The 22577-nt window shown below is 37.1% G+C and overlaps 2 protein-coding genes across 3 annotated transcripts; both read left to right on the top strand.

The window, feature by feature from the left end:
• The first annotated feature begins 971 nt into the window (after window positions 1-971).
• LOC146458406 (ubiquitin-conjugating enzyme E2 S-like) lies at window positions 972-9258 on the top strand. The gene is made up of 5 exons (XM_085090701.1): window positions 972-1104; window positions 1182-1332; window positions 1509-1586; window positions 6735-6847; window positions 7459-9258. Exons 1-5 carry the CDS (start codon window positions 1096-1098, stop codon window positions 7720-7722), a joined length of 615 nt encoding a protein of 204 aa, XP_084946827.1. The 5' UTR covers window positions 972-1095; the 3' UTR covers window positions 7723-9258.
• A 2157-nt stretch (window positions 9259-11415) lies between these two features.
• Window positions 11416-22351, top strand: LOC146458405 (growth factor receptor-bound protein 2-like). 2 transcript variants are annotated; one of them, XR_014858192.1, is made up of 7 exons: window positions 11416-11608; window positions 11734-11831; window positions 13271-13371; window positions 16599-16620; window positions 17407-17575; window positions 18628-21681; window positions 21995-22351. XR_014858192.1 is itself a non-coding variant. In XM_085090608.1 (6 exons), the coding sequence occupies exons 1-6, from the start codon at window positions 11531-11533 to the stop codon at window positions 18811-18813; spliced, it is 654 nt and encodes a 217-aa protein (XP_084946734.1). In that variant the 5' UTR covers window positions 11416-11530; the 3' UTR covers window positions 18814-22351. The 2 variants fall into 2 exon arrangements, 1 of the variants encoding a protein (XP_084946734.1); XM_085090608.1 differs by having other exon boundaries at window positions 18628-22351.
• Window positions 22352-22577: the final 226 nt, after the last annotated feature.

The following is a 22577-nucleotide window of genomic DNA, read 5'->3' as shown; positions in this document are numbered from 1 at the left end:
TTATACCACAGATCTTACATTCCACATGCTCCAAAATTGACTAAAAAGTGAAACGCGAACGGCAAAAATGACCACGTGACCCCGATTTTCCCGCCATTTTTCGCGTTTGCCTGTTGCCGGTTCCCGTTTCTACGTGAAAACAGACTATTTCGCGTCTGCCGTCTACGTTTTCTCGACAGCCGGAAATTCGTCTGCGTTTGCAGGCTATCTACGTGAGAACTACGTAAGTATTTCTTCTTTGTTTCTTATACTCGATATAAGTAGTTAATTGTTGAAAACAAGTGGGGCAGATAAGATAAGATAACTTTATTGTATCTCATTCAGGATATTTCTAATAATAATAATAATAGTAATAATAATAATAATAATAATAATAATAATAATAATAATAATTTTTTTAATAATAATAATCTTTATTACATATTTCAAGCAAATTGCTATTCACAAGTTAAAAGTAGAAAAAAGAACTATTATACTATAATAATAATAATAATGATAATAATAATAATAATAATAATAATAATAATAATAATAATAATAATAATAGTAATAATAATAATAATAATAATAAACTTTTCACAAAATTGTTACAATCACTAGTTAAGGATTTAATGAAGTCAAAAGAATTTCCCGTTACGATTGGGTGATAACTGGCATTGTTTCTATCGAAGACAATGTGGTGATCAAGCATAATTATGTTAGTTGTTTCAGCTTTGCAGTAGTCTTTGGACTTCTCATCGTCTATTTTTCAAGTTTGGCTGATTAGATCTCCTGTGAGATCCAACGTACAAGCAAGCAGGATCTTCGTTCACGGCTTTTGCAGTTTTTAAAATAATTATTCACCATTATTGTCCAATCAGGATAAAGCTATCATTATAATTGATTCATAAGCGAGGGTCCAGTACTCTGCGGTTACTTCAAGGGCGCTGGACTGGTCAATCTGCGATTTGATTGGTTAATAGAATAACAAACCAAAACCGTAAAAGCTTGAGCGTTCGCTCTTTCACTGGCTGCAAACGAACTTTTCCTTTCTCTTTTGTGAACGCTCTTTTCGGTGCTTTTTCTCACTTTCTGGTTTGGAAAACACTCCCTCGAATGGCCTCGGTAAGTGTTCTTCACTTTGCTCTTCGCTGATTGGCGTTTTCAGCAACTGATCTAAGTTGAATTTATGGGAATTTCAGACAAGTTCGAACGTCGAAAATCTACATCCCCAAATAATCAAGCAAGTTGCGAAAGAACTGACCAGTTTGTCAAGCGATCCTCCCGAAGGAATAAAGATTTTTACCAACGAAGAAGATATAACAGACATCCAGGCAACGATAGAAGGGCCAGGTATAGTTTTTCGCCGTTTTTGACTCTTGAAATTCGTGTAAGCTTACTTTTCATAGCTAGATCAAGCGTTCTGCAAATGTTGTTGTCCGTTTGCCTTCGATTCGTCATGCGGTTCGTACTCTTTACAAGACGTAGTACACCTTACAGTTTTTAACATTTTTGTTCGTGTTTTGCAGCTGGTACGCCGTATGAAGGAGGGCTCTTTCGTGTTAAACTCGTATTGGGTAAAGATTTCCCCTCTGTACCTCCAAAAGGTGAATGTTTGTTGCATTTGTGTGATATACATGTGTGATGTTAAGCTTATGACAATAACTTACAAGCTCGATACAGCACGATCACTTGAGTTGTAAGTTTCTTTATTTTATCAACATAATCTTCCTTTTAGAAAGCCCTTTGTATTTTTGTAGTTTTTGATTAATGACAAATTATAATCTTCAATATTGGGAGAAAACAGTCAGCTGTAGTTTCTGAATATCTGGAGCAGTTCCTTTTATACCATTGTTAGAGACAGACGTGATAGCATTTCTTTGTATGCTATATCTCTGTTATATTTGCCAGGTTTGTTGGTCTTATTCTACAGTTTAGGATACTAAATTTGGGAATCCTTTATGTCATTCAAGGAGTGTGCAATGACTATATATAGCTACTTATCAACAGTTTTTGTGGTCCTTGGCTCCACTTGCTGTTCACTTCAACCTGCCATTCATACATTCTGTAAATTTTCAAAACAAATCAAGTAGTGATAGCTAATTTAGTTAATAGCTGTCTCATGATTGGGCTACTGAGGCCCTGTTTAGACTAGCTACCCACGGTGCCCAAGAAGTGGACCTGGGCACCTTGTCTGAATGGGATTGTAATACAGTCAACTCGATCTCTCATAGCGACTTCTCGTAAGCGACCATCTCCTGTAAGCAACTACTTCGTAAACAACCGTTTTGTTTCTCAATTAAATTCTGTTTCAAGATTTAGAACAATACACTAGAAAACATAATCTCGAAATTCACGGCATTCCTGAGTCTTCAGAAGAAAATCTGTCTGACAAGATCATCAAGCTTGGAAAGGTTCTCAATGTACATATTGTCAACAATGACATCGACATCTGTCATAGAATGGCCACGAGAAGATCTAACGGCGGTCCAAGACCAATCATTGTACGATTCAGATCATACAGAGCCAAAAATGAACTCTATAAATCCAAGAAGTACCTGAAGTCAGTAAGTTTAAACAACTATTTTCATAATGCAGGAGCTGTTTATATTAATGAGAACTTAACTAACTATAGGCGTGAACTGTTCGCTAAAGTAAGAAAAGTTAAAAAGATCAACAACTGGCATAGCGCCTGGACCATTGACGGCAAAATTTTCGTCAGGAAGTCCCAAAGCGATCAAGTACATAGAGTACATGAAGTTGAAGATTTGGACAATATTCGTTAGGTTATAATCAAATATTTTTCTTTCCCACCCTCTCCCACATGTAACATAACATTATTCAAACGTTCCCTTTCAAAACCCTCGCTTCCCTTTCGCTTCATCAATTAATTATTTAAATTTTGGCGGAGAGTTTTGTAGGAGGGTTTTGTCTCTTTTCAACATGCCTTTAAAATATGGCACTTATTCCCTTCTATACAATAAGCTGCTTCGCAGTTTAATTAGTGTTTCTATTATGTTAAGTGTTAGTTGCCATAGTACACTTGTTGTACTCATTGGATTTGTACCTGCCTTACTCAACGTATTGTAAATTGTTGTCAGAGCACCATCTGCACAAAACATTTCCATCGCAAGGCTAAACGCTATCGAACGTTGCAAGCTGTGGTTCATGAATTGCGTTAGAAAGAAATTCATAAATCTAGTGTGTATATGACCTTAAATGCTGTTTCTCTTAATGCAAGAGGCCTCAACAAATCTATCAAAAGAAGAAAACTTTTCCGGTGGCTTCATATTAGAAAATTTGATGTAATTTTTCTGCAAGAGACGTACAGCGATGCTAGCTTGGAAAATTTTTGGCGAGCAGAATGGGGAGGCGACATTTTCTTTGCGCACGGCTCAAAACACAGTAGAGGTGTTATGATTCTTTTCAGTCCCTCGCTCAGTAAAGAGGTGACGAATGTTACTGCGGATAAAAACGGCAGATTTATTATTGTAAACACCACCGTCAACGAAGACGAATTGTGCCTAGTTAATATTTATGCCCCAAACGACCAAAACCAGCAAATTTCATTTTTTCAGAAGATAACCGATTCTATTCGTGGCCAGCAAACTGACAAAATTCTTATTGGTGGAGATTTTAACTGCCCACTGTCCGCTTCCGATAAATTTGGAGGTAAAGACATTCAATTCAAAAAAAGTGTAATACATTCGATCGACGAACTCCGTTGCAACTATGACCTCGTCGATCCCTGGCGAGAACAACATCCACATGATACACAGTTTACGTGGAGAAATAGCTCCGGGAAAATCAAATGTAGACTGGATTTCTGGCTCATCTCGAAGCATTTATTATGCCGCGTTTCGAAAACCGACATTTCCGCCTATCATGATTCAGATCACTCCCCTGTCACCATCTCGATCAAGCCTGAAGACAAACAAGAAGAAAGAGGCCCAGGCTACTGGAAATTTAATAATTCACTCTTAGAAAATGAAGATTTCGTCACAAAAATGAGCTTCATCATCAAACACGCCACCCAAAAACACAAGGATGTTGCTGATAAAAGGTTATTTTGGGAAATGTTGAAAATGGAGATCCGGATATTTGCAATTCGTTTTGCGAAAAAGAAAGCCAACGCTGAAAGAAGTACGGAATTGAACCTCCTCCAAAAGCTAGAGAAAATCAACTCACGTATCGACGAAACCCCAGAAAATAGCTCCCTTGTAAACAAGGCTAGAAAACTCAAGATCGAATTAGATGAAATTGCCGTGCAAAAAACTAAAGGGTCTATTATCCGGAGTAGGGCTAGATGGTATGAATTAGGAGAAAAATGCAACAAATACTTTTTTAACTTAGAAAAAAGAAGTTATGTAAAGAAACATATAACAAAGCTGAAGACACCTGACGGTAGTACTGTAGAGGATCCAAAAACTATATTAACCGCCATGAAGAATTTTTACAATCAGCTTTACACCTCTCAAAACCAGCTTTCAGCTGAACGCTTTTCTACCTTTTTCGATTGTGAATCCTTACCAAAACTCGACAGCACAAAGCAAGACCTTTGCGAAGGTCTGATAACCGCAGAGGAATGCCTTGCCGCTTTGAAAACGTTTCAACCTAACAAGACTCCTGGCACAGATGGGTTAACAGCAGAATTTTACCTTCGTTTCTGGCCCGATGTTTCTGGTCCTTTGATAGACTGCTTCAATCACAGTGCCTCACTAGGAGAACTTTCTATCTCTCAGAGTCAAGGAATCATCTCCCTGATCCCAAAAAAGAATAAAGATCCTCTTCTGTTAAAAAAAAAAAAAAAAAAAAGTTTCTGAATATCTGGAGCAGTTCCTTTTATACCATTGTTAGAGACAGACGTGATAGCATTTCTTTGTATGCTATATCTCTGTTATATTTGCCAGGTTTGTTGGTCTTATTCTACAGTTTAGGATACTAAATTTGGGAATCCTTTATGTCATTCAAGGAGTGTGCAATGACTATATATAGCTACTTATCAACAGTTTTTGTGGTCCTTGGCTCCACTTGCTGTTCACTTCAACCTGCCATTCATACATTCTGTAAATTTTCAAAACAAATCAAGTAGTGATAGCTAATTTAGTTAATAGCTGTCTCATGATTGGGCTACTGAGGCCCTGTTTAGACTAGCTACCCACGGTGCCCAAGAAGTGGACCTGGGCACCTTGTCTGAATGGGATTGTAATACAGTCAACTCGATCTCTCATAGCGACTTCTCGTAAGCGACCATCTCCTGTAAGCAACTACTTCGTAAACAACCGTTTTGTTTCTCAATTAAATTCTGTTTCAAGAGCTCTCGCGTAAGCGACCACCACTCAAATTTCTTAAGGGACCACGACCACTTTTTAGGCCAGAAATTACAATGTATATTCTTTGTTTTCTAGCACCCACCCAACATAATCACATATAATCGTTATTAAATCATTACTCAGAAGTGACAAAAGTACAATTTTTAATGATGCTACACTGGACTGCTAACAGATAATAACAGTTTACAGACAGAGAAGATAGCTATAATTAGCTCTGTAGGTAAACAGGAATTGTTATTAATAGTGGTCTGTTCCATAATGTTATACAAAGTTTCATTAGAAAAACGAATAGATGTGAAAAAATTAAATAAATTAGTTTCTATTTGCCTAATTTGACCAAAAATTGCGGAAATTTTGGTTGAGGAATCGAGTGAAACATACATTTTCCAGAATAACATTTGTGGAATTTTTAGATATACCTTGTAAGCTTGTCCAAAACAGGAAACTTCTGTTCCATTTACCCATTTCTGTATGGCTCCAGTTTCTCTGACGTAATTGATTGCATTATTTTGGTTTACGTAGAATGGAACAGGTTTTGTGTTCAAGTGGGTTGTTTTTTACTGGAAAATGCAGTTCCACCCGGCGTCTAAATTTGTCAAATCTTCAAACTGGAACATTTGGCCAAATAGAAAGTGCCCATTGATTGCTTCAATTCATTTAGTCAGGAATACTTAGACCAGTTGTCTGCTCTAATCATAAGAATTCAATGTCATTAGTAAGGGCCGTTTTTATGCCAGAGGACGCATTATCCGTCTGGACAAACTTGGACAAACATTTCTTGTTTGTCTGGTCGTGCATCTCTAGAATAAAGACAGGCACAAGAGGCATCATGGCATCATGCGTCTTGTGTTCATCAGTCATTCATCTTGAATGATGCATAACAGAAGGTAGTTTGTCCAGGCAAACGCACAACTAGATGAACACGAAAACTTTCCATTAAATCGTACAACGACAGCCCTTTTAAAAAAAATTGCTTTGTAATAGTAGCTAACATAACTTGAGTAGAAGGGGAGGAGGGGCTGGGGGGAGGGGGAAGCGTGGATGGCACAGTCAGTGCTGGAAACACTTGTCTCCTTCCAGATTGGCCCTGGTTTGATTCCCAGAGTTGACACCTTATTTGGGTTGAGTTTGTCATTGGTTCTCATCCCTGCTTCGAGGTTTTACTGCAGGTACTATAGTTTTCCTCTCTCTACAAAAACCAACATTTCCAAATCCCAATTTGCCCTTGGAAACAGTTGACGAAGGGCCACTCTGTGTATGTGCCACTGTAATTCCCATTTATTTTCTAATTTTATTTATCCAGTGCAAAATAAATGGCAAACCTTCACCAGCTGCTGAGAGGCTGGGCAAAATTCATGTCTACAATAAAATTAAAATAATATAATTATAATAAATTATCAATGCTCAACCTGTATTTTTCAGGATTCTTCTTGACAAAAATTTTCCACCCAAATGTAGCCAGCAATGGTGAGATTTGTGTCAACACACTCAAAAAAGATTGGAAACCAGATCTTGGAGTGAAACATATTTTATTGGTAAGGAAGTAATCATTTCAAGTTTGTTAGTTTAATACATTGCTGTGAAAAGAGAAACAAATTCGATAGGGTATACCGTATTACCAAAGTGATAATGTTTATAATTCAGACTTTTCAATTATTTTTATTCAGAGTTACAAAATACAGCCAACTGCTGCCTTACGGGGGTGTTAACACATGAAAACTCACACCATTGCATGTTTTAACCCTTGCACATACCCAATCACTGTGTCCTGAAGACCATTGTGTGTTATAACAGAAGTTGACTGTATGGCAAAAAAATTTTACTCACCTTTCAATGACATACAGACTCTGAACTTCACAACCTAATTAACGATTTGCATGTTTTACCAACATCAATCATAATTACAGCGACAAAAATTCAGAAGTTGACAAAGTGGATCAAACTGTGCCAATCACAGTGATGAACATGACCTTTTGTCCCCATTGATCCATACATCGTTGTTTCATTAGAGGTCCGCTGCAGTGATTGACGGCAGTGAAAAGCGTAACAGTTGGTTTACTTTTGAACTTCAGAGCCTGCATGTTATTGAAAGGCGCAGTAATATTCTTATTTTTGCGTAACATTTAGAATTAACTTGTTTTTGCAGACTGTAAAATGTCTTCTGATAGTTCCAAATCCTGAATCAGCATTAAACGAAGAGGCTGGCAAGTTGTTACTGGAGAAATATGAAGACTACTCAAAACGAGCACAGTGGTGGACGGACATCCATGCAAAACACAGCCACACTAGTAAAGTAGAAAGCATGGATAAGGGTGATGCCGTGGAAACAACCCAAGGAATAAAAAGAGCTAATGATAAAGCACTAGATAAAAAGAAAAAAGAGAAGAAGAGGGCTTTGAAACGACTCTGACAGATGCTAAGCTGAGCCCTAAATTGCATGTTGAATAGCACAATATCTATATTGACTAATATACTGTACAGTGTAAATACATTGCCTCTCAACAGAATATATAATTTGACAAAAATCATTCCATGCTGAGGTAAAAGCATGTTAAATGAGAATGCAATTTGGGGGATGAAAGTTTCAATAATTAATCTTGAGCTACATGTATAGCCTTTGTTTCTTTCTGGAAGTTGAATTTTACTGTTCAGTTTGAGTAACAGCCTCTCATTATACATCACCCTAGTTAAACCCTTTAACCCACTAATATCAAAGAACAAATTCTCCTATCTTGTCCCCATACTTTTCTTATAAAAGTAATGTAGAGAATTTATTAAAATATCAAGAAAATTCACCTTGAGTGATCATAGCCTTAAATCTCATTACCTCAGGGGTTGAATAAGCATTGATATTACAAGGAGAAATTTGATGCTGGTCACTGTTAGGGCTTAAAGGGTTGATGACCTTAGCTCTCATGAGTCTCCTGTAGCTCAGTGGTAGAGCATCCAAACTAGTAATCAGAAGGTCACAGGTTCTCTTGTCGGGAGAATTTGGTTTACTATTCCGAGTATGCCTGTGTCACTGACAGAAAAATTCATCTTTGAACCTCTCATTATGTTTTGATTCAGCAGGCTTTCCGTTGAATCGTTATATTAATTTTGTGAACATTATAAATCTTAAAGGGGAGGTGTCATTGGGATTTTGACCTTCTTTGGTGAAAATGGTGTAACAATACCTTAGCTTACTTACAAAATAAATTATAGAACACCAAGAGAAAGGAATCAATGGGATTCTGGAAATAAACAACTAATGATGGGTTGTAGCACATTTTGGAAGCAAAAATATAAGAACGTGAAAAGAGTTGGCCAAATTTTTTTCAAGTTGCAATCCATTGATTCTGACCCAGTCCATTTGTGGCCAGAGATATTCATTGACAGTTTTAGTACACTGAAGGGGTAATTTATAACAAAAGTGTACCACTATTGTTAGGTTCTGTAGATAGAAAAATGTTTTGTAGTTTTTGAAACAATATCAAATCCCTGTGTAACTTCCCCTTGAAGGTTAATTATTATTAACTCATTGTATTTTCTTTATTCAATTATTTGTTTTCCTTCTAGTACAGTAAATGCTGTTGTATTTGTCTATTTTCAATAATACGGTAATATTTTCATCATTCCACCAATCCTCTTTACTATTATTTTACAATGCTCAGTAATTCCTTTCATCCCCCAAAATTGAACTTTATGGCTTGCTGACAGACATGTAACTAGGTTACAAAAGACTTTTATGTTTAGGCTTATTTGCTACCTATAAGCTGTGTTATAAACTTCTGGCTTTTGCTTTATTTTGAAAATGGTGATTGTTGTCAAAGAACAGTGCCATTAAGATGTCATTTAATCAAGACTTTGCAGCCAATATCATTTGACCCAATTTTCTCTAGTTTTTATCATGAATGAACTTGACAAAATTAGCAATTGAAATAAAAATGGCCGAATTTGAACTCCACTTCTCCTTGTTGAACTATCATGAACACCTTTTCTTATACATCCAGAGTCTCAAACTTAACCACTTTGCAAATTTCTTTGTACCTCTTACTAACCAACTTTGAGGTCTGTACTGTAAGTTATGAACCAAGTTTTTTCCTGTTGATTCGCACTTGGGCCCACCCTGCTAGCAGAGCCTTTCTTTTGTTTGCTCAATTTTGGCGTTCATGAGAAACCCGCAGAGCCTCCTTTTCTCTAGCCTGAGTATCAGGCCTTCCTAAGGGGAGGGGGGCAGGGAGGGGAAGGGGGAGAAGGTTCCTCTCTTTCCCCTCTCCCCACGAAAAGCCTGATACTCAGGCTACCTTTTCTCCTCCTCAGTAAAGAAAAAGACAAAAGGAGGGTCTGTTCGCAGAGTGGCTTGGGCCATAAATTGTCTGGAAAAATGAGGATCCGTAACTTACAGTACGGACCTAGAAAACAAGGTTAGTAAGGTATTTATTATATCTCTGATGTTAATCATGCGTGGGGGAAAGGAAACTAGCTGAGTTTAGCGGGCCCTACAGTTAAATACACCCACAAAATTGACCAATCACACTGTGCGTATTAACTGAGAGATATCATAAATGTTTTTAACACTTGTGTATTTATTCTTTGCCCATATCCCATATAGTTATAGTTCACCACTAACATCTAGTTGCGTAGTCTGATTGGCGTTAATTGATCACATGACGTGATAGCCTTCTTCGTCTGTGAGACACTATCATGCAGTCAGTGCAATCCGGTGAAAGTACCCAGCTAAATATAACTTGACCAAAGAAAAGCAAAACAAGCATTGCATTTGTTTTTCTCATTCATTAACAAACAGGTTGCATTCATTGTACGATTAATTCAAATTTTTTTGTTTCAACCTTGTGGCTAACAGGTCAAATTGTTTTAAGAGTGTTGAATTCATAATGCCAGCTGTTTCTGAGGCAGTGACTTGACAAACAAAATTTAACAATAGAGTGTTTGTATCCCAGAGGCCCTACTCACATATTTTAATGACAAGGGGGGGGGGGGGGGGGGGGGGGACAGAGGTTCATATTTTATACCCAAAAAAATCTCAACTGCAGAATCAAAAAAATCCCTACTTTTTTTAGCATGCCCATTGTGGCCCATTGTGGTCTTGATGACTGGCTTGAAAGGCCTTGAATTACGTGACCTATTGAATATTTCTCTCTGGATTAGATGTGCATGGAGTGCCGGTAATTACTTTTCAAATAGATTGCAATCTCAGAAGTATCCCGTAATACGTACCACACAAGCAGTAAATTGCGCTTATGCAGTTATTGTTGATTTGAGCTGATGAAAAATACAATACCAAAAAATTCCCTGTGTTGTTTTCGCAACCCAAAAAAATCCCGGCATCCTTCATAGACCAAAAAAAGTCCCTTTTGGCCAAAATGTCAGACCCCATACATATGTGTGTGGAGCCCCTGGGGTTTGTATCCTGTCTTGGAGCTGAAATATTTGTAAATAATTTCGGTGGTGCAAAAACTATTCGATAGTCCTTCGACTGATTCAATTGAGTTTATGACTTTGGGGGGGGGGGGGGGGTAAAACTATAAATGACAAAGAAAAAAAGTTAGGTACCAACGAGGGTAGGTGTGAACGTGACATGAGGGCCCATACGAGACACAGCTGTTTGCCTTCCATCGGGCTCACGGGCACGGGCACTAGTGTGAACAATATGTATAACTAATTTTGTCGGTGCCCGAGCAAAAATCTGGGCACCCTGGCTTGACAAGGGCACTACCTTGAAGGGTGTTCTGAACAGGATTTTATCAGTTCCCATGTACGCTTTTCCCTATGACAGGGCTGACCCAATCCACCATACTGAAAAAGATGGCGACTGATGCATTTACCCATAATTCGTAGCGTACAGAAACCCTAAAAAAATGCTCATAAAACGCACAGAAAAGTGCTAAAAACTTCAAACCTAGCATGCATAATTTTGTTAGTACAGGGACGAATTTCGCCAAAAATATGGCTTTCTTTGTGCTTGTTAGCTGTGTTAGGTTCGCAAGGTATTGTGGTAAAATGTACGTCCGCCATCTTTTTCTGTACGGTGGTTTCTCCAGAGTGAGGCTAACAGGACTGAAGGGGCGATCTCCATATTAGGAAAATATTTGACGTTCGGGTTTAGTTCCATTCCCACTCGGAGCCCATACGTCGGACATATTTGTTTTCTACCCTGAACTATTTTATATGAAACGAAGTGAACACATTTTGGTTTGACTGGGAAAAGGTCGAGAATGGAGGCGGTTGCTAAACATGAATTCCACGCCACTGCAGATGACGAACTCTCGTTTAAGAAGGGGGCCGTTTTAAAGGTAAAACGGAAGTCACAATTGTCCAGCTTGTAAGGATCCTATTCCTATTGATCAATACAACAAAGTGCAATTGCTTTCGTCTGTTGTACTTGCCTTAAATTGCCGAGCGATTTTCTTTGTTTTAGGTAGTCAAAACAGACGAGGATGTGAATTGGTACACGGCTGAACAAGATGGTCGAAGTGGGCTTGTACCAGCGAACTACATTATGCTTAAACCACACGAGTAAGCATTATTTAAAAGGAAGCCTTAATTTTTATTCGGTTAATTAATAAAGTATACAAATACCTTACATTGGCGTATAAATAAAATAGCGATTAAAGATGGGAAACCTGAGCGTAAATCTACCGCACTTCACAGTAAGCTAAAAGGATACGAGAGGAAGAAATTTCTTTTCTCTTCAGACATATACATGAATGACTATCGTAATTTCCTCATAAAAAAAACTTAGCTTATAGAATGATATGGCAATCAAATTGCAACTTTGCAAATGGACAGTTTCAATAATTAAGCAAGCACATCAAAAGGTTTAGGTTAAATGAACCACAGTACGGAGATTGATTGACATGTAGTTCATAGTAATTACAACTACTGCTCTAGCTAGTCCCTGGAGATTTATGACTTCTCTTTCCATAAGTAGTGATGTCATTATATTGGCTCCTGAGAACCAGAGAAAACTTAATGTTGAAAGAAATATGATGGTATGTCAGTGAGTGACATAGGCATGCTTGGAAATAGAAACTCTAAATTCTCTCAACAGGAGTCGAACCTAAGACCTTCTGATTACTAGTTCAGATGCTCTACCACTGAGCTACAGGAGACTCGTGGGAGCTAAGCCATTAAACTAGGTTCATGTGACAAACATCCTGTTTACTGAAAAGGTTGTTAATGAACAAATCCATTGCAGTTTTCTATGGTCTGTACTCTTACGTCATCAAATGTTCCAAACTCAAGTGGAACCACAAGCCGCAGGCAAGTGGTTTCACTGCCAAGTTTTGAACATTTTATGGCGTCATTTTGTGGTCTATAAGAGTATATACCATAGAAAACTGCCGTCAATTTGTTTTTTTCTTTACCATAACGTACACGGGAAAAGTACGAGCGGAATTGGCTTTATTTTTCCGTTGAGAAAACACACGTGTTACATCTGACATCATTTTTATTGTCTGCACTTTAATCTTTAATCTTTATTGGTATACTTCTAAAACAGTAAAATACTATGCTAGAAATTTAAATAGATATACTCTTATAGACAATAGACTATGAGCCAATCAGCGTACGGACATTTTGACAGATTGTAAAATACTGATTCACAAAAATAAGGGGATGTGAAACCTGAAGTTGATGTATGTTGAATTGCATTGTAGAGCTCTTGAAGAGTCCACTTTTACTTGTATTCACTGAACTGAGAGGCAGAAAATGCTCTGGGTGCCTAATTTTTTTGCAGCAGCAGCACCTAACACTTTACTTGTTGGGCTGCTAACTTTTCAGCTTTTGGCCTTGTGGGCTCCTTGAAAATTTTCTTAGGCAACAGCCTTCATGGCAAGTGATTGCTCATGAAAGGACCCTTTATCATACAGTTTTTAGCTTCTACAGACATAGATGTTCTTTCCCTATGGATGAAATTTTTATATTTCACTGAAGGTTATGTTCTCTCTTTACAGGTGGTTTCATGGCAAAATTACAAGGCAAAAGGCAGAGGAAGTGCTTATGAAACAAAACCATGATGGGGCTTTTCTTATACGGGAAAGTGAGAGCTCACCAGGTAGAGTTTCAAGACTGGTACAAAATAACGAGGAGGGTGTCTCCTATTGCTACTGTGCATACGTTCTACACATTTCCGGATGGTATGACAAACTCTGATTTCTTAAAGGGGAAGTATCACGCGAATTTGCTGTCATTTCAAAAAACCCAAAAATGTTTGTCCGTAAGCAGAAACATAAAATAATTGTCTAGTTTGTTATAAATTGTCGCCCCAGTGCAAAAAAACTGTCCATTAGTGCCTCTGGCCAGAGACAGAGTAGGCCGGTATGGATTGAAACTTGAAAAATATTAGGCTAATATTTTTCAAGTTCTCGCATTTTTGGTTCCAAAATGCTCTAGAAGAGATCACCAGTTGTTCCTTTCAAGAATTGAGTTGATGTCTTTCCTCTTGTCATTCTAGAATTATTTGGCAGCTGATTGAAGGTCTTATTTCATCATTTTTTACAAAAGATACCAAAACACCCCATGATACTTCCCCTTTAAGGACGGTATCTTGTAATTCAAAGTTATTTGTGCACAGCTTATGACAATGTGGGAAAAAAGATCTAAGTAAAGGCTTTTGAAATTGAAAAAGAACATTGGGGATTACCATGCATTTTTCAGAGATAATTTGTAAGCTTCAATAAATTAGAAAAAAATAACAAACGTGGTTGTGTAGGTATCTTAAAGCATTTTAGAATTATTGTTGCTTAGTTATCTCTGAAAAATGGGCAGTTACCACCAATTTTCTTTTTAGACTTCAAAAGCCCTTCCCAAAATCATTCTTTTCCAGCATAGTCACAAACTGCAAGAAAATGCCTTAGTTTGTATTCTTAGGGAGCACTGTCCTTGGGGAGCACCTTCTTAGGGAGCACTGTCCTTAGGGAGCACCTTCTTAGGGAGCACTGTCCTGTCAAGCCGTCAATTATTGTGAATAAGCAGTGTGTTGTTTACCATTTTTCATGTGATCTGTGCGATGCAGATTATGTCGGGTACATGGCCCGACACCTTCATCAATGCATTGCTGAGCACAAAAATTCGGCAATCGGTAGCCATTTCTTAGAAGCTGGCGGTAACAACAACCTTTTGAAAGAAAACCAATTTAGAGTTTTAAGAAAGTGCCAGGGCAAATTTGATTGTTTAGTGTTTGAAATGCTCTTCATCAAGAATCTCAAGCTCAATTTAAATATCCAGATGGACTCCATACGTGCAAAACTTTTTGTTTAGCATTTTTAATTTTTTTCTCACATTACAGCTTTTAATCAGGTATTGTTTTTTAGTATTTATAGACTGCAACTTACAAACATATTTTGACTTGATAATGACGTTTAGCTAGCGTCGAAATGTCGTTGTTTTTCAGCAATATTTAATCTTAAAATGATTTTAAGAAATATATTATCGCAATTTTTCATAGTTAAATGCTTTTCTAAATCACTTCCTGTTCGTAGCACTGTCCTTAAGACAAGTAAAAAATGAGTAGTACCTCTGTTAGGAAAGTGCTGCTTTATACATGTAGCTTCCATTTTCTCTCTTGGGGATTTCATCTCAAACCCGAAAGCAACAGCTGTTTTCTTTAGTATAAAAAATAATGCCATAGAAAAGTAATAAATTTATTGGTCAATTTTATTTTAATGGCACAAATTTGTCCGTACATATGAATGGTCACATTTTAGGATTTCATCCACAGACTGAACTGAACTGAACTGAGCACTTTGATTTAAGCACGATCGAGTATTCAGCAGAGCTGGTGGGGTCGTGTATTTACAGATAAAATAAAAGTAAATAGAAATTAGGTATTAACATCAAATCACAAACCTAGAAATACGTTCAAACGATATGCTATATACATTTAAAACTGTGGCTTCAAATTCCTAATAATATATACAATCATCGTCTTTACCCTTAATTAAAGCGGCAATCGGATCGAAATTTATTTTTCTCATGCCATATTTTCATAGCAGACGTTTAAATTGGTTTAAGTTATTTGCTGCTGATTCTTTGCTGGATAGGGTGTTCCAAGCTATCGCTCCTCTATATTTGATGGAGTGCCTCGTAAAATTTGTCTCTGGGCTCGGGAGAAAAATATCTCTGTTCCTTCTACTTTCGCTTGCATCTTGAGTTCCTCTGAACAAGTAGGTCCTTAAGCTCTGTGGCGTTGCATCCTTTTATGCATTTGAAAGTGAATTCCGCTAATCGAACCTTATACATTCTTTCAAGACTATCCCATCGTGTATGCATTAAAACGCCTGTAGCACTGGTGTCCCATGATAGTCCATACACGATATGTTTGGCTCTGGCGTGTAGTTTTTCCAGATTGCTGAAGTGTGTCTTGTTGCACGATCCCCAAACAACGAGGCCGTACGTGACCGATGGCAGTATAACTTTTATATAAAAGTCTTCCAATTGCTTTCGGGGGAGACTACCGTTACACTAACAGCCACTTTGTACTGTATAGACCTTGAGGAAAACCTTGAACAGAACACTGAACCTGGCTTTGGTTGTCTAAATCTTCAAGTCATTTGTCTAACAAACTAGAAAAGCATGCACAGAGGGCACACTGACATCTTCGCTTGTGGTTCTTTTCACTGCTTCGTGTAACTGAAGGAATACACAAAGTTTTTTTTTTTTCGCTCGATAATTTTTGTCGAGTAATCAGTCAAGCGGGAAGTTAATTATTTTCTTAGCCTCACGGGACTTGATACTCTTGAGTTTTGAGTATCGAGGATCCAGTCGAGGATCGAGATTCGAAACAGACTGTCAACTTACTTTTAAGCATTAATAATAATAATAATAATAATAATAATAATAATAATAATTATAATTCAAACATATTTATACAGGATTGTGGCATCAGTTTTAAAAAGAAAACTGCTATCAACATAGGTCCTGCTAAAAAAAAAATAATAATTATAAAGTAAAAGGAGATTACAAATATTCCAGGATAGTAACATCAAAAGGAAGTTTCAAACAGTTACAAATATTATCCTAAGAGTTAATTTGCACTTTTGTAGAAAAAAGTGCGCTTGGTGCATTCTAAGTTAACTTTTTCCAAAATAAGGTCACTATTATTTCTAGTTTTGTACAAGTGGTGGTGAATGTCGTGGTTTCTCACATTAAAATAATTAAAAAGGTGTATGGGAACTCTATTTGAAATGCATTTATTAACAAATGTAATAAGTGCATTTTATTCTTAATGTTTTTACATTAAAATCAATTTTCTTTGCATTAATTCAAATGTTTCTCTTGCAGGAGACTTTTCATTATCTGTGAGGTAAGATTTAATTAGTGTCAGAAAATAACTTGGATGTTTGCTATCTCCATCTCCCCTCAGACACTTAAAGTGTGAAGAAAACTTTCTTCAAGTTCCGAATAGAGTTTATAGCCATAAACATTAATCAGGGAAAACATGTTTCTGTACATGTTTTGATGTTGTAAAAGGTTTGAGGTAACCCATGTCGGAGGTACCTGTAGTGGGAGTCTACTGCAGTAAAACTGGGTCAGTTTGAATTAAATTTTTACTAAATGGTTCTCAAGACAAAAAAATTTGTGCTGAATAGAAACTGTTCATGAATATATTATCACAAATGATTTTAAGTTTTTGAATTGATTGGAACATCTGTTTTCAGTTGCTTCTCACCCAAGAAAGTTCTTTAAGGGAATCTGTGGCAATTGTTAGATTTCCGTACAACATTTATGGTGTAAGGTTTCAACACAAAAGTCTTAGCAGACCTAGCTAGTTTCCCACAGTACCTCCAGTAGTTCAGTGGTTAAGCATCTCAACTGTGTGCCAAAGGCTCTATCTTTGTTCTGTACTTTGCTGTGCAGTGCGTCTTTACAAAGAACTTAGGTGCTTATTCACAGAATGATTTTATTGGCGTTTGGATTCGTATGTGTTCAAGTAACCTTGTCCACTCTGTTGAGAAAATTAAACATTCTTTTCCATGCCCCCACCTATGCAGAACCACAGTTTCTATAGAAAAACTAAACCCCTTTAGTTATCTATTTTCAAGCTAAAGGTTGAGGATAGGTGAATGTTTTGTTTTTGACTTGGTTACAGGTTTGGTGGTGCAGTGCAACACTTTAAAGTTTTACGTGATGGTGCTGGGAAATATTTCTTGTGGGTTGTAAAGTTTAATTCATTAAATCAGTTGGTGGAATATCATCGCACCTCGTCTGTCAGCAGATCGCAGACAATTTATCTAAAAGATATGGCTGCCGAGGAAGAGGTAAGAACCAACGGTGTCTGGCATTTTATACTGGCTTTATTAATGTTACGCAGCATGCAAAAGTGGTACCACTTTGTGTAAGCTCCAATATCAATATACCTTATAAGAAATTAATGCATGTGTTAATTAAGGTATTTGAAATTAATGCGACTTAAATTAACGGGAATTGAAGGAAAAATTATTTCCCAATAAAGGAAATGAGGGAAATTAACGCGACTTACACAAAGAAAAAGAATTTGTTGAGACAACAGGAAAAAAATTATTTTAACACTAAGTGTAAAAGTCCGAAATACAAACAATATTCATGGAATTGTCCCTAAATATAGGAGTTAAGTGAAGGAATCTAGCCACTTTGAGCGTTCTTCATATGCAGTGTCCACGATACCACGATACCCTGATAAAACAATGCTTTTTCCTTTCTGGAGTGTATCGAGAATTTGGGGCGAAAGTTGTGGAAATTAAGGTTGCAGAAATAAATGCGCCACTTAATTAATGACACGGAAATTAACGTTAACAAAAATTAACACGACTTAAATTAACGCAAATTTTTAAAATAAGCGTTAATTTCCTATAATAAGGTATGCACATTCTCCCTGCTTTTCTCCATTTGGTGCCTGTAAGGGGAATTTGTTTAAACATCAAGATATTTTATTTTCTGAAGAAGGTGGTCACTATCAAGGTTGGTTATCTAGTCAGAATTTGGGGATATCAGGGCCCCGAAAAGCCAGCTTAAGCTTGTTGTGTTCAATGAAGGAGAACACTATCATAAATCAGGGTTCTCATTAGAAGGCGGGACCCAGGTACCAGTACCAGGGTACACAAGAGTCAGTACCTGCCTACTTTCAAGCTGAACATAAAGAAATTCACTTCAAGTGTAATTTTCTGCCCAGCTACTCTCTTATAGGTGCCCCCCTACTTCAAAACTTAATGAAACCCCTGCATAAGTGCAAAAAAAAGAAATAAGTTCTTCTCTGGGATCAATAGGCCTTGTTGCATGCACCCTGTCTTGTTATTGTTTTTGTTTGTAACTAGTTCTCTGTTGTCAATTCAAGCTACAGGCAGAAATAATGATTGCCTCATACGTATTTCAACCTGAAGAAGATGGGGAATTGTATTTTAAACGTGGAGATAGAATCCAAGTCCTGGATAAGAACGACGAGAATTGGTGGAAAGGGAAGAACTTGGAAAGTGGAAGTGAGGGCTTGTTTCCAGCCACCTATGTGCAAAAGAAGTCCTAATTTTGAATTACAGAGTAAGCTGCTTTACTGCTTTGGGAGAAATCAACAAGACAGAGTAAGGTATTCATTACCAGCAGGAAAATTACTGAAGAAGAGAATAGGATCTATATGTATTATAAAGAAGTTGTGTAATTGTTTGGTTATTTTTTATTTGGCTTACTGTGATTGTGCAGTTCTGGAAAATATCTTTTGCAACCCCATGGAAAATCTTCTTTTTTAAGTGGGCGGGGGGGGGGGGGGGTTAGGGTAAGGGTTAAAAGCAAAATGTTTTGAAGGAAAGCACACGCATGAAGTTAAATGGAGGGAGGGGGGGGGGAGGGAAGTGGTGCACATGCATGGATATTTTCTGGAACAATGTGTTAACTAGTGGGGAAGAATACTGACCATGTCTGTCAAATCATCTAGTTGAAATTACTGTTTGAAATTTGTAGCTCAAATGTCTGATTTGGTCAAAACAAATCAATAGAAAATTGAACATCAATCAGGCCACCTCATCTTCAGGTAAAGAATCCAAAGAGAGACCCAAACTTCTAGGAATAAAGCTTTAGGGAGTCTATAGAATAGTTTTAAAACACAGGGAACATCATGTTAAATACTTTGCTTAAATTTTCTTGTTGGATGCTGTTGAACTGTGTGTGGTAAAGAGGTCTCCATTATAAGAGGATTGAGGGCCTCCACAGATGAGGTAAATTGCTTTTGATAACTATTTTCAGTCAACAACTATTAGTGTTCAGAAATGCGTTTTCACGCACAAAAAGTTTAGTTGTTGATAACCAGTATGCTTTGAGGGAGCCTGGAAATTTGCTTGTAATGTTGCATGTGTATATTGTACAGAAAAGGGTGGCCATGTTTATTTCGCTGCAAAAGTAGACTTCAGCAATTGGCAACTTAATCTCAGATGGGGGAAAGTGAGTTGTCGATAACAAAGCTGCTGTGTTTGTTATCAACGACTAAAGTAGTTTTCCTTTTTCAAAGGAAAATTACTGTTACTTTGTTGTTGATGACTTTATTTTTCACTATTTGTAGTTGATGACTTGATTCACATGTGAGATGTCATCAATAACTTTTTGTTATCAACAACTTAAAAGTTATCGATAATAGTTTGCCTTGTCTGTGGAGGCCCTGACTGTCAATCAGCCAGTAGCGAATAAAGGAAAACAGTGAAATTCACCCAAACTAATGGTCTGTCCTTTTTTTATATATATATCCAGAATTTATTTTAGTTTTTACTTAAAATTGATTTTTTTTTTTTGCCCTCTTTGTGGGTCCTCTTTGGCTACAATTTTTGTCTGGGTGGGGTTGGGGAGGGGGAACGGAGGCTGTATTGTAATGTACAGTAAATTGAACCAAGGCTATTCAAACAATCTCAAAGCCCAAAAGATACAAATTAAGGTGTAAAACGTTTGGTGCTTAAGCCAAACTTGGTCAGTTTCTTGAGAGCTTTGATCTGCTAGCCTTTGGTAAAAATATATATATAGCCTCGCAAACAGTCAGTTGATATCAAAGAGAAAAGGAAGAGTTTTGTAATAATTATTATTCAATGATAATCAGCAGTAAGCACAGATCAGGGTAACCATTAGCAAGCACACATTGATTTTCTTGGTTGGGTTTTCGTGAGAATCTCTTGGCATTTTGCTTGGAAGCAGAGCTACCAATACCACATTTTCCTTCCTAACCTCAATTACTTTGATTCTTCTACAACCACTGAAGACTCTCACAAAAACCTAACGAGCTTGTTGAGTGGGCTCCTTACTGACAGTAGTAGCTGCTAAATTTGCCAGAAACCTCATTTTTTAAAAAATTTAGTCTTTTTGCAGTTTTTGTTTTTTTACTGCAGTTGGAGAAACAAGCCCTTTATTGTACCATTGCCTTTGCTTTTCTTGTTTACCTTTTGCCGCTGAGTTTGAAATGAGAAGTGATAAATGGAATGGAAATCTGTTCTGGGCCTGGGAGACAGTTAATGCATTAATTGAAAAAAAATGTATATCCTTGGCTTGTTGCAAATTAAGGACAATCCCTCGTAATGTTCTGCACATCTCGGAATGGTCTGAGAAACTTGCATGGTTTACTACTATGTTGGAAAAGCAGATCTTTGCAAGGATTATTGGAATCCAAACAGAAAATTAGGGGTTAACTGCACATTTTCAGGGGTAATTAAGCCTCTGTATGGAAAAAAAGTGGCCATACACGGTACATTGTTTTGTATTTTAAAGCTTTTTTGAATATTATTGTTGCTTAATAAATTGTCTCTGAAAAAAGGTGTGACAACCCCCAATTTTCGTTTTGAATTTCAATACCCCTGGCTAAGATCTTCTTTTCCCTTGTATTCATAAAAATGTGCAAAAAAACCCTTTATATGAAAAGGGACCTTCCTTAAAGGGGAAGTGTTGCGGGGGTTTTGACCTCTTTTGTTCAAAATGGTGAATAAGACCTTCACTTAGCTACAAAATAATTCTAGAACAACGAGACGAAAGAAATCAACCAAATAATGATTATTATTCTTGAAACGAACAACTCGTCATCTGTTCTAGCGCATTTTCGAAACAAAAATGTCAGAACTTGAAAAACGTTAGCCTAACATTTTTCAAGTTTGATTCCATTCCGACCTACTCAGTCTCTGGCTAGAGGCACTAATCAACAGTTTTATTGCACTGGAGTGATAAGTTATAACAAAACTAGACAATTATTTTTTTGTTTCTGTTGACAGACAAACATTTTGGGTTTTGAAATGACATCAAATTTGCATGATACTTCGCCATCTTTTTGTCAATATTTTATTGTTAAAGAATGTATAGCTCAGTCACGTTTCCCACCAATCTCGTCCCCAGAGCCCTCGTTACCCTTGTCCAGCGGAGCGGGAAATGAGAGGTCTTGACACAGCGGCAAAATGAGTGCGCATGTTCCACAGGTTTGTGATTCGAGCGAGAATCGATTACGAATGCTCCACTTTAATCGCCAAATTCACACCTGTTACCACAATATGTTTTTTCTTGAATAAGATATGTGTTGGAGCAAATTCGAAGGAACCTTTCCTGAAAGCGGCAACCTTATCTATTTTGATTTGGGCTTATCCACGCGAAATGAGAACAGGCAATGGGAATTTTAAAAATGCCGCCATTTTGCCGAGTAAGATTGCTCACACGTGTCGAGCATGCACACTCATTTTGCCGCCGTGTCAGAGGGCTCTCGTTTCCCGCTCCACTGGACAAGCATAACGGGGGCTCTGGGATCGAGATTGGTTTCCCACTTGTAGATCCTTACTTCTATTGGGCATGCTAACTGCATCAAGTTTGTCTCTTCAGTCAACGTATTTGCACTCTTGAAGTAATGTAATATTTTAATTATATCCAGTGATTTATTTGATGCTATTGATTTGTTTGTAATAGTTAGCTGATTGAATAACGATGGAGCAAAATAGACGGTGCTTGCAAAATAAAATAATAATTAGTGTAATAAAATCATCACAATTTATTCATTAATATGTACCATGTATACAAGTAAAAGAAGTGATATTTTTAGTAAATAATGTATGACTGTATTTTTTGTTGCATATACTTTTTGTGTGGCACACAATCGTTTGAAATCTTCGACCTCTGCAAATCTGAGCAGAGAGGAGGGGGTGGGGTAGTGGGGGTTGGAGGGCAAGTCAAAACGTTTTGAAAAGAACCTTCATAATAATAATAATAATAATAATAATAATAATAATAATAATAATAATAATAATAATAATAATAATAACAATAATAATAAATTTATATGCCTCT

Source organism: Pavona decussata, unplaced genomic scaffold (assembly GCF_977016875.1).
Source record: "Pavona decussata unplaced genomic scaffold, jaPavDecu1.1 SCAFFOLD_233, whole genome shotgun sequence".
Lineage (NCBI taxonomy): Eukaryota > Metazoa > Cnidaria > Anthozoa > Scleractinia > Agariciidae > Pavona > Pavona decussata.
This window is presented reverse-complemented; position numbering and strand designations above follow the sequence as displayed.

What these genes read in the sequence shown, in the direction of transcription:
- LOC146458406 (XM_085090701.1), top strand. An exon ending in CCCCTCTGTACCTCCAAAAG is followed by an intron (nt 1,587 to 6,734) that starts GTGAATGTTTGT and finishes TGTATTTTTCAG; the next exon opens with GATTCTTCTTGACAAAAATT. An exon ending in GAGTGAAACATATTTTATTG is followed by an intron (nt 6,848 to 7,458) that starts GTAAGGAAGTAA and finishes TTGTTTTTGCAG; the next exon opens with ACTGTAAAATGTCTTCTGAT.
- LOC146458405 (XM_085090608.1), top strand. Translation starts at nt 11,531, where the DNA reads ATGGAGGCGGTTGCTAAACATGAATTCCACGCCACTGCAGATGACGAA. An exon ending in GGAAAGTGAGAGCTCACCAG is followed by an intron (nt 13,372 to 16,598) that starts GTAGAGTTTCAA and finishes TTTCTCTTGCAG; the next exon opens with GAGACTTTTCATTATCTGTG. An exon ending in ATATGGCTGCCGAGGAAGAG is followed by an intron (nt 17,576 to 18,627) that starts GTAAGAACCAAC and finishes TGTCAATTCAAG; the next exon opens with CTACAGGCAGAAATAATGAT.